Source organism: Tetrao urogallus (assembly GCF_951394365.1).
Source record: "Tetrao urogallus genome assembly, chromosome: 3".
NCBI lineage: Eukaryota > Metazoa > Chordata > Aves > Galliformes > Phasianidae > Tetrao > Tetrao urogallus.
This window is the reverse complement of record NC_136815.1, coordinates 49,813,502-49,825,942: the sequence shown is the minus strand read 5'-3', so window position 1 is coordinate 49,825,942 and position 12,441 is coordinate 49,813,502. Positions and strand designations below refer to the sequence as shown.

The window sequence follows — 12,441 nt, the reverse complement described above, 5'->3', positions numbered from 1 at the left end:
TTTTACTAACAAAGAGTTGCAGTGTAAGATATCTTGTGTTTTGTTGACTATTTTGGCAAATTTTTGTAAGTGAAATATGAGTCACTAGGATACAAAGTGTTAGGCTACTTCAAAACTAGGAGGTGCTTCAAGCTCTCAGTAGAAAACTAGACTTAAAATAGAGAAAATAAATTGATGATGGTAAATTTTATTCTCTAAGCTTTTTTGGAAGAAAAGTTGTTTCTAGCGAATCTAGTTTTTTCTTTTATTAATATGATATATAGAATTTCTCTTTCAAAATTAATGATCTCCTTAAAAGTCTGTCCTATTTACAGGTGCTTATTTTGGCCAACTGTAGGATTGAGTGTTCATCAAACTAAAATTTCATTGCCACTGATTGAAGTTTACTAAAACTTGCATGTATTTGAGTAATCTTCATAATCTGACTTATTCAGTACAACCTTTCACATATACATTACATACATACATACTTAGACATATTGCTTAAGGAGTTCAACCTGCACGTATTTCAGAACATCCAAGATTTAGATAAGATGACTTTTGTTGTGGATGCTCCTCTTATCGCTTTAGAAAGAGAAGCAAAGCAAACTAGATGTGGTATTTGCTCTGGTTTGTTTTATTCAGTCTGGAGTTGTCAGTTCTAACTAGTGTTCAAGAAAGCTAAGGGCTGCATGCATTATCCGTGTTAAATACAAAGCTAATGCTCCTATTTGGCAAAAGGTTACAGTTCTGACATTTTGTGATCATTCCAAATATCCTAAGGAAGATGGTTCTGTCGTGCTGTTAAATTTTACCTAAACAGTTCCTACCTATGTAAAGCTTAGTAAGGCATGTGTATCCTGTGTACAGTGTACATTTTATTATTTAAAATATTATAAATCTAACCACTGTCTCTTGAGAGTAGCTGCTGGGTTTTCATTGTGTGTATGTGTAGGTCATCAGTTCTCTGATAGCAACTACAGTTTAAGCAAATCCCGAGAGGAGAGAAATAGTACTTAGGTCTGAAATTAATTGTTTGTTTTTCCTGTGGATAAGTGAACTATTTGGCATGTGATTAGGATACATTCAAGCAGTTCTTAATTGAAAAACTGAATTACACATTTTTGAAAGTCACCAACTTCAGTAAAAAAATGTATCTAATGAATTTAACTAGCAACTTGGAGAACATAGAGCTACTTCTATCTGGCAACACTTATCAGTAGCCTTAAAAAGCAAAGAATGAAGAAGAGTCTGTGGTTGTGGCTGTGGTGAAATCTCTTCTGTGTGAAAAACTGCAGCCAGGAGCTACCCTCAGTTTGTTTCTTCTCATTGCAGTTGGGTTAACTTTCTGCATAGCAGTTTTCTTGAAAGCGGGTTATGCTTGCAGGGAATTTGGATGGATCCTGATACTCACGTTTGATGACTTGCTCTCTTACAGTTGTTGTGGGTCTTCCTGTTCTCTCTTTTTAATAATAGAGAACGTGGGCCAAGTCTTTTGTGGTAGTTTATTAGTACAGAGTGTACTTGCACCTGGCTTTGCATAAAGGTGGTGCTTATCAGATTGACGCTCGCTGTAGGCTTACTGACTTGACCACTTGATCACACAGATTGTAAGTACCAGAGTGTAAAAAAGGTTATTTTGGTAGTATCTGACAGTGTGTTTGCTAACGTTTATAGTGCCTTCTTTGTTTTGTTTTATTCTGACTGGCAGAGCCTACAGTGCGGGCAGAACTGATGGAACAGGTACCTCATATTGCCATGTTTTGTCAAGAAAACAGACCTTCCATCCCATATGCTTTTTCCAAATACTTACTACCTATTGTGGTACGGTACCTTGCAGACCAGAATAACCAGGTAAGTGTCTTACAGAAGCAGTTTATTAACTAGCTGTATATTTCCATTGTGTGAGATTTTTCAACTTAAATAATCTAGGCTGAGTTAAGAATGTAATACTTTAGAGTGAAAAAAGTTTAAAATGACTTGTAATACATGGAAATCTGAATTTACTAAAGAAAATTTTGATTTTTTTTTCACCTTATATATTCTGTTCTGATTTTGGAGCTTTTATCTGGTGGTGTGTTCTTATAGACAAAATCAGTCATTTTTCTAGGTTTTCTAGTTCAAATTCTGGCAAAAAAAAAAAAAAGGATAATAGACAATAAAAACATCTCCTTGCTATAATTCAGTTCTTTAAACTGTTACATACCATCATATATGGTTGTTTATATATAAATCTTGTAACTCTTGTCTTGGAAACTGAGTTGGCACTGAGCATTTTGCATGTCTGCACCTATACATCATCTTGCCTTTAATTTTCTGTAGGATTCTCTACCATTTCAGAGTAAGTCCTAGGTGATGTTAGTTTTAGTATTTGAAAGGTCTGAATTTTTTTCACTTTATTTTTTATTTTTTAAACCTTTCCAGATCCTCCATAGTTAAGAACAGGTACCAAAACCAGGCATATTTTTCTTTGTAATGGTTTTGCTAATTGATGTTTAATACAACAGCCAATATCTGCTTGATATTCTCTCATTCACACATTCCATGACTGTTCATCTTCCTAACCTCTGTTGATAACTGCACAGCTCATTTGGCTGATTTGTTCTGAAACAAAGACCTCAAAAGGTCTTATAATTGCTGCATTGCAGTAGATAATCTGTCACTTCATGTAATGCTTTCTCTTCTGACATACATGACCTTGCATTTGCAAGTTTTATGTTCATGTAAGATAAATAAGCCCATGATTTCAATTTATCTGGATTATTCCAGTTGACTCCAGTGATTTCTGAATCATTTGCAAGCTTTTATCAGCAACTTTGGGATTTTTTTTCCAGATGCTAGCAAAGTGTTTGGTGTTATATTTGTCAGCACTAGATACACAGCTACTGAAGAGCACTGAGAACTAATTGCCCTAGAAATAATTCTATTTGGTGATTGTTACCTCCATGAAACTTATTTTTGAGTGCCAGTTAAATCCATATTAAGTGAATTTTAAAAGGTTATCATATTTTTGTGTAGGTGGAACTAAGCAAAATTGTCTTGTTCAGAATAAATGCAGTTATCCATTGTCATTCAAACGTGGTAAAAAGAGGATTTGTTTAACAAAACTCATATGCCGTAGAACTTTGAATATTTTGAATATTTGAATATTTCCCAGTTAGCTGTGCTGCTTCTCTTCCATGACTTTTTTTCTGTTTCCTTTTGGCACAGTAGTCTTGACTTGGGAAATACATAGGTGGACGCTTACTATAATAGCATTCATTAGTTTACAATAAGCAGATTTCTAGGATCTGGTGTTGTGTTTAAATCATGAAGTATTTGCAGAGTGCTTTTGGAGACCTTGTCCTCTCTCTCCAAGCACCTTGAACATAGGTGTGCAGCAGTATGTAGGTATGGCTCCCAAAATACTTGGACCTACTTCACGAAAGAACCACCCTACCTCCTTATACTCCTTGATTTGATTTTTATCTCCTTACAATAGGTAAGAAAAACAAGCCAGGCAGCATTGTTAGTTCTCCTGGAACAAGAACTCATAGAGAGATACGATGTGGAGACCAAAGTATGCCCTGTTCTGATAGACCTGACAGCACCAGACAGCAATGATGATGTGAAGACAGAGGCCGTGGCTGTAAGTAACAGCAGTATCAAACTAGAGGGTACAGTGGTCTCTTGAATTGTTGGTGATGCTGTGTGATTACTGTGATGCTACTGTGTTTCCAAGATGTGCATCAATATGGTACTAGAGAGAAAAATTTATATCGCTATCCATAACTAATCCATAACTTTTTCTGTGCCATCTTATACTCAAGTCAAGGTTAGATTTAAATTCAGTATGTTATATAGGCTACGAAGAAAAACCCATCTGGACAAACCAGCACAGGATATTAATTTTCATTGGCTTACAAAGCATCTACTTCTTGTTTTTTGCTGGCTTGTTTTATGAGGGGTTTAAATAGCATATGTGGAAAATTTCTATCTGTGGCAAATCTATAATCCTTTAATTCTCTTTGTCGCTACTTTCTGTTCTGTTCTCTTTAATGATTTCTTTTTGTTGTGTGGGTTGGTTTTTTTTGGATAAAATAATAAGCATATTTGATAATTAAAACTTTTGTGTCCAAATGGTCAGCAAATTAATATTTTAAAGGAAAAATGTCAGAAGCTGTATGTCCTTTCTCTTTCAAAATGTAGAATTTTATGTAAGAAGTTAAAGCTGCCACTTTCTTTGGTATAAGGCAAATGCACAGTATTTGTATATTAGGGAATTGCAGATGGACAGTGCACTCAGATATAAGGTATGCTTTTTTTCAATGTCTCTGTGTGGAGCTGGTAGTTGGACTTGATGATCCTTATGGGCCTCTTCCAACTCAGGGTATTCTGTTTTTCTATGATCAATATCAACCATTTTAAATTATTTTTATCGAATCATAGAGAAAATAATAGAAGACACTTTACCATATTATTAAGTAATAATTTTCTGTTAAAAAAATTCCTCAAGTACTTGAACAGTCAGATCTTTTCAGTTGAAGGACTGATTTATTTATTTTTTTTTTTCAGTAGTTCTTCATGATTTCAGTTTTCTATATTAGAAAATTAAGTGTAAAAAAGCTCTGCTTAACTCACATGAAATTGTGTATTGTGCAAGCATTCCTAACTAGTGTCTGTCTGTCTTGCCATTAGATAATGTGCAAAATGGCCTCCATGGTGGGAAAGGACATCACGGAAAGACTTGTTCTGCCTAGGTTTTGTGAGATGTGCTGTGACTGCAGAATGTTTCATGTTCGTAAGGTACGTATTATCAGCACCTCATCTGGATTATCTGTGAAAGGAGTGTCATCAGTTTGGAACTTGCCTTTGTCTAAAGGACACCTTCCTGCTAGATTGCATCTGTCACATACTTAAGTGAAAGCTATGGGGCTTCCTTGTAGTTTGTATTTCCATAGATTTTATATTTGATGCTGACTTTTTTTTCCCTGAGTACTTACCTTTATTATTTGAAACAAAGAAAGAGCTGTCCTTACGATTGTGCAGGTAACCATGAAAATGTGAACCAGCTGGAACTGATAAAGCATCAGCTACCTGAGCTCATACCTCTGTGCGTAGACATAAAGATGCTCATTAAGATGAGGCAAACTAGTATGCCATCGTGAAACTTAGGTGTTGAGACTGCGTTTTGGTTTCACCTTGCTATTGGATAGCTTCTTCTCCTTTGTAATTGCTTGTATTATTTCATTTGACAGCACTTTGAACGTATTTTATTCTTCCTTTTCGCTTCAGTTTTGGGGTGGTTCTTTTGGGATTAAATCATTAGTCAAGTTTAAAAAGAGAAAGTTAAACTAAAACTCCAGAAGATCTTAAAAAGAAGAAAATATTTTAATCTTTTTTTTTTTTTTTTTAACACCATAGAAATAGGTAGAGTGGGGAAGTGGCAGATTTTGAGTTAGTGTCAAAAATTGTTCCCTTAGTTTTAAAAGCTGTTTAGTTATTTCTTTTGACTTTTTATGCTGTATTAAAGAATTGTCATAGTGGTTATTTCTTGCGTTTCATTTGCAAGGTATGTGCAGCCAACTTTGGAGATATCTGCAGTGTGGTTGGGCAGCAGGCCACTGAAGAAATGCTGGTAAGCTATCTATTAAAGGATTTTTCTTTTTAGTGCAAGTCAGTAGTGGAGTTAGATGTGGGACAGCAAAGGACAGATAAAACAATTAGGCAACGACTACTATGTTCTCTTAGTAAGAAGAGTCTGTAACAGCTGTGACTTTTCAGTTTGGCTGGTACAAGGCTTTGTTTAAGATTTATAAAATTTTGAAGACCATTAATAAAGACTTCTTAGAATCATAGAACCCTTAGAGTTGGAAGGGAGCTTTAAAATTATCTAGTCCAACTCCATTGCAATGAAAAGGGACACCACAGCTAGATCAGGTTGCCCAGGGCCTGATCCAGCCTCACCTTGAAAGTCTTCAGGGATGGGGCATCAAGCACATCACTAGGCAGCCTGTTCCAGTGCCTCACCACCCTTCCTGTAAAAGATTTTTTCCTTGTTTCTAACCTAAATCTACCCTCTTTGATCTTGAAGCTGTTTCCCTTTGTTCTGTCACCACAGATCCTACTAAGGGAGTCTGTCCCCTTCTTTCCTGTAGCTCCCCTGTAGATACTGAGACGCCTTTATCAGGTCACTCAGAGCCTTCTCTTATACAAGACACAATCTAGAGCTAAGAGAGGGTTTAAAGCAGCCTAAAGAAAATACTTCAGGTTGTGAAGATAGAGAATATCAGTAAATTTTGAAAGATATTAGGCAAGAAATAGACAGGAGAGTATCTTCACAGTATCTTCTAACGTCTATAATGCAATGAGAAATTACAGGCACAGGTGAGTAAGAGGAGAGTAGGCTGCTAGGAGGGGCAAGTCTGATACAATCTTTTGAAGTTATTCTTCAGATATGTGAATATTCCTTGTATGTATCTGCAGGTAACATGAGTGCCAGTGATTAGAAGGGTGGTGCTACTGAATGTGTGTTTTGTCTTGCGAACGTTCAACTGAGGTATCTGTTGAACGTGAGGGCAGAGAATTTGATGGGGGGAAATGAGCACGGAAAAGAACTCACTTTGAAACAAGTGCTGCCTGTTAAGACTTGCAACTTGCTGTGTTCTGAACAGTTGCCGAGGTTTTTCCAGCTCTGCTCTGATAACGTGTGGGGAGTTCGGAAAGCCTGTGCTGAATGCTTCATGGCAGTTTCTTGTGCAACGTCACAAGAAGTCCGGCGGACAAAGTTGTCAACCCTTTTTATTAATTTGATTAGTGATCCTTCGCGATGGGTAAGAAACGCTTCTTATTTCTTGAATAACTGTTCAGTACAGTTTAGTGATTTGATTGTGATATTCTACATACAACTTCTCCCCGTAGGTATGGATAACTTAAGTTGTTTCACGGATCTTGAGAAAGATTCTTGTTGGAATGCTTGGTTTTCCAGCAGGCAGAAGAATTTCTTTCTATTTCCACCACAACATGGAGGAAAAGCTGTGCCACCAGGACTGCTTTTCTTAGCTACAGAAGTTGCTATTACAACAATTGCTTAACAACACTAAAGATCATCAGCAGATCTAAAAAATTAGTTGGAATTTATTTATATTTCACAGATCCCTCCCTACTTCCTTTTTTTTTTTGACTCCAAGGTCTATGCTTTAAAGATTAAGTTTGCTATTGAGCAGGCTACTTGCAAGAGCCAGAAGTAGATCTTTTGCACAGGGGCATGAGCTCTTGGATCCTTGGAAATCATGCAAGTTGTAGTCCAGCAGATTTAATCAAATAAAAGAAATGAAGGGTAGATACGATGATTGGTGAGACAGGAAGATTAAATAGGAGGAGGAAGGAGGAACAAATTAAAGTATAAAGAATGACAAAGGGGGCAAAAAAATGCAAAGCATGTTATCATTCAAATTCAAAATAGTGAAAAGTCTGTTCACTACAGCAAAGTTCTTTTCCTTCTAAGTCATTATCTCAGCTGAACTTTCAAATTCACCCACTTCTGCTATTTAAATGCATGTGATTTTTTTGGCTGTGAAGCGTGGGCCCATCAACACAGTTACTTGTGATTTAACTGGTTTTTCCTAATGTTTTTCACTTAGCACTCTAGGTATACAACTGGTTTAATCTTCCAAGAAACTCTACTGTTACTTTCCTATGTAGACTTATGACCCTTCCTGTTGCTAACAATAGACTTATGTTTCATAAGAATCTATATTATATTTACATAATTTATTTTTCCTTGGACCTTTTCCACTAGGTCCGACAAGCTGCTTTTCAGTCTTTGGGGCCTTTCATATCAACTTTTGCTAATCCATCCAGCAGTGGTCAGTATTTTAAAGAAGAAGATGACAAAAACTCAGAGGACCATGCTTCTGCACAGGAAAACAGGTAAAGAATTTCCTCCTTGTTTTTTTCCTGTGTGAGCTGCAAGTTAAAAAAAGATACCTTTCCTGTATGAACTGAGTGTTTATCTTGGAAAAATCTATAACTTCTTGTCTTAATCCACTACCAGAATTTTCAGTTACCTATTAAAAATACTGAACTATTCAATAGTTTAGAATATCTTCAGGTACCTTAGGATATACCTTCTATGACAAAGCTTGGTAGATGAGGATACTGTCTATCATAGAATCATATCATAGAATGGTTTGGGTTGGGAAGAACCTTTAAGATCATCTATTTCCAACCTCCCTGCTATAGGCAGGGACACCTCCCTCTAGACCAGGTTGCTCAAAGCCCCATCCAGCCTGGCCTTGAGTGCTTCCAGGGAGGGGGCATTTACAATCCCACTGGGCAAAACTATATAGATGGCTGTAAGATATTTGATCTTCCTAAGATTCTTGTAGAGAAGCTGTTGTTGATCATACAGTCATAGAATTGCTCAGGTTGGAAAAGACCTTAAAGATCATCGGGTCCAACTATGACCTCACCATACTACTCTAACTCTAACAACCCAACTTGATGTGTGAGGCTGCATGAGCAAGTGGTGATGTGGATTGAAAACTGTCTGAACAGTGAGCCCAGGGGGTGGTGATCACTGACAGAGAGTCTTTGCTGGTGATGAGTAACTTGTGTATCACAGGGATCGGTACTGAGACCTCTTCTACTAAACGCCTTAATGGTCTGGATGAGGGGCAGAGTGCACCTTCAACAAGTTTGCAAACGACACAGATCTGTTAGAAGTGACATCAAGGAGCTGTGCTGCCACATCCAGAGGGACCTTGAAAGGCTTTGGAGAAGTAGTCTCACAGGAGCCTCATGGAGTTCAGCAAGGGGAAATGCAAAGTCCTGCAGCTGCAGGAGGAAGAAGTCCAGGCACCAGTGTGTGCTGAAAACTGGTGGGCTGGAAAGCAGCTTTGCAGAAAGGACCCTGGGGTTCAACTTGGTGTCCACCAGGACTGCTTGTAGCAAAGGCTAATGGTAGCCTGGGCTGCATTAGGAGTGTTGTCAGCAGATCAGGGAAGGGACACCATGCACTGTTGAGGCCATAGCCAGAGAACTGTGTTCAGTTTAGGGCAAACCAGTGTAAGAGAGAGATTGAGCAACGAGAGAAAGTACAGAAGAGGGGCAAAGGGTAATAGACTGTAATGTCTCTCCTATAAGAAAAAGCTGAGAGCTGAAATTGTTTAGCCTAGAGATGAGGAGGTTCAAGAGGGTGTGTTATTAATGTGTATGTATAGCTGAAGGGAAGCTTGAGGAGGGCTTTGGACCACATGACCTCCTGGAGTCCTTTCTCTTTTCAACCAGTCTTTGAGTCTGTGATTTATTTTGCTATGGTGTAAGTAAATCTACTTTGATAAATAAGAAGCTGATGGTATTTGTATGAATTTTCAAAGGCATATGTTTGTGACAAGTTTATTTTGTTTTTTAAATGGTACATTTGCTTTGTCGCTCAACAGTGAACAAACCAGAACTGCAGAAGACATCACAACAGAGGATGAGCACAACAGATCAGAGGACCCGTTCTCACACATCGACAATGACAGTTTTGCAACAAAACTTGAAAATGCCACGGGAGATCAAAATGCAGTGTCAAATAACTCCCAGAGGGAAAGTGATTTCCAGACTGAGTCATCCTTTCATTGCACTTTGTCTTCAGATTCTTGTGGGGGAATGGCTGATGAGAACGAGCGAAGTTCTCATTGCTGTACAGCAGGACTACGGGTGGCTGGGCACAGTTCACAGGAAACCTCTCTTTCAGAGCAGGAATTGTACAACTCTTTCCATTTCTGGAGGACTCCACTTCCTGAAATAGATATTGATTTGGAGCTTCAGCAGACTTCTGAGATAATCCTCAATAGAGAAATTCAGGAACTCACGATGCCGGTATCTCCAAACATTCCTATGGCAACAAGGAAAGAGTTGGAGGAAATGATAGAAAATTTGGAACCCCATATAGATGATCCAGACGTTAAAGGTATAGTAAAAGTACTGAAGCATTTTTAGTGTCTGGAGATGTGCTTATGTTGCTTTAGCAGTTTGGGCTTTAACCTTATCTTTAGAAGTCAGAAGTAGTACTTTTCTCCTCATTTTCAAATAAATCGCATCTACTAGGATTTAATTGGGAAAAGTGATGATATAAACCAAAAGGGAACTTGCATATGTGTAAAGATGTTTAAAGGCAGTATGATTCTTTCCATAAACTGAACTCACATAGCAGTATAAAATTCTGACTGCTCAGCTTGACAGTGTAATTAAATAGATGGATCCACAGTATAAGCTATCAATCAGAATATTAATTTTTAATTAGCAGAGGTATGAAACAAAACAGATAAAGTATATTTTTAAATTACCAATAAAATGATAAATGTGGTTTTCATTTTATGAGCTATCCAATCTACTTTTAAATAGTTAATCTTATTGATTTTCCTATGAAATCTTGATTGCTGCAGTCTCACATTGTCTACTTAAGTTTGCAAAGCTTTAGTGTCAAGCTGAGAACTAATCTAAAGGGAATTGTTGAAATGAGCACGTGTTTTCTGGTTTAAAAAACTCTTGAAGGTTGGAAAAGGGTTTCACAAGCATGGCCATCTGGCTGAACAGCACTTCAGAGACACCTCGTGAGCTGAAATAACTCGACTGATTCACACATACGTACCAGAGATAGGTTTCCTTGGTACACATATGCTGAATAAATCCTAAGGCACATCAGACTTGAGGTTACAGCCAGAAAGTCTTGAGCTAGCACTATGAAAGAACCACGTTCTTCTGAAGTTGAAGCATCCCTAGATGAAAGCATGCATCTATACAAAAAAGAAAAAGTAGGAAGGAAAAAGAAGTGGTAGTTAAGAAACATATCTTAGTTTGCATGAAGATTTATGTAGCCTGTCTGCTTGTACATCCAGAATTATCTTGTTACAAGTTAGTTTATTTCATGTGTGTTCATGTCTTGTCTCAGAGTGGTTTCTTGTAGCTCTTGTGACTAGATGTCTAGAGGTACTGCTGTACAGGTGCAGCTTTAGACTAGAACATTTCAGAAGAAATCTCTTACTAGGTTGTCAACACCATGAGCTGCCGGTGTGTGCAAGTTTGGAAAAGTTTGAACTGGGGTTAGTGTTTTTCTGACCAGTTGTTTTTGTTGTTGTGGGTGGCTTTTTATTGTAATTTGTTTGTTTGGCTTTGGTCTTAATTCATAGAATCATAGAACTGTTTGTGTTGGAAGGGACATTTAAAAGTCAAACTCCCCTGCAATGAGCAGGGACACCTACAGCTAGGTCAGAGCCCCTCCAGCCTGACACTGAGAGTCTCCAGGGATGGGGCATCACCACCTCCCTGGGCAACCTGTTTCGGTGCCTCACCACACTGTAAAAGAAAAAAAATAAAAAAAAAAAACAAAAAACACCCAAAAACTTCTTCCTTATATCCAGTCTGAGTGCCCCTCTTTTAGTTTGAAACCGTTTCTCCTTGTCCTATCACAACAGGCCCTGCTGAAGAGCCTGTCCCGCTATCGGATCTGTCTGGAGCGTTCTCCAGGCTGAACAGCCACAGCTCTCTTAGCCTGTCCTCATAGGAGTGGTCCTGGCCTCGTTTTCTAGCCTTCCTCTGGATGTTGTCACTCAAGTCTACCAATTCCTGCCACTCAGGAATCCAAAGGGATTCCTGCTTCTGCACTATGCTCCTGCCTTTATTGCTGCTTTTTTCACCAAGGCAGAAGGTGCAGTGTTCATTCAGTATGTGAATGGAGTTTGCCTCACTGCAGAGTTTCCCTCCATACATTTCTGATTTTTGTAGCAAATTGAGCAAATACCAGAGAGTTCACAGAATGAAATGAGGATGAATTAATGAAAGTGTGGTTTGGGAATAAGACTGTAGTATATGATGCTGTGTGTGTGTCAGTAACATTAAATATCCAGACAGCCTTAATTCTGTCTCTGTTGCTTGTCAGTGCTAGATTGAAACTTCAGTATCCTTCTTTTCATGTGTTGGGTTTGGGAGAGTACTTTCTAAATACAGAGAATTTCTTTTGAGGGGAACCATATTGCCCTGCCTCGTTGTCAGGGTTTTGGAAAGTTTTAAAAAATCCTATTGATGTTTTTATTACTTGACTGCATAGAGTAACTAGTGATGCTAATAAGGTGGTGTCCATTGTGGAACAGCCAGCAGAAGTCAGTGATTGCTGCGTGCTGATTGCTGTCAGCACCAGCCCTGACAGCTGAACAGGTGTGGAAGTTTGGTCTGAAGTTGCACCTCTCTATCATCAGAGCAGAATCCATTTCAGATTTCAAATCCTTTCTTGAAGCCCTGGAAACTGATGAGGCTTCTAGCAAACACAGTTTTTAACAGTGGCTGGCAGCCACCACTGACCATATACATATATATTTCTTTTTTCCCATAACCTCATGGTGATCTGCTTTAACTGAATCTCACTCCCCCAATCCTTTCCCTGAGGCTTTCTTTCAGAACTAACCTGTTGCCAGAGTACTGCATCTGAGCAATAGG

General features: G+C 38.2%; 1 protein-coding gene across 1 annotated transcript in view; it reads left to right on the top strand.

Moving 5' to 3' along the window:
- Positions 1 to 12,441, top strand: part of PPP4R1 (protein phosphatase 4 regulatory subunit 1) — a gene marked incomplete at both ends in the record, with an annotated part of 54,545 nt that overhangs the window by 32,599 nt on the left and 9,505 nt on the right. The window contains 7 exon segments of the mRNA XM_079533879.1: positions 1,691 to 1,833; positions 3,461 to 3,607; positions 4,657 to 4,764; positions 5,531 to 5,596; positions 6,633 to 6,791; positions 7,760 to 7,890; positions 9,402 to 9,930. Coding sequence (XP_079390005.1) covers positions 1,691 to 1,833; positions 3,461 to 3,607; positions 4,657 to 4,764; positions 5,531 to 5,596; positions 6,633 to 6,791; positions 7,760 to 7,890; positions 9,402 to 9,930 — 1,283 coding nt within the window.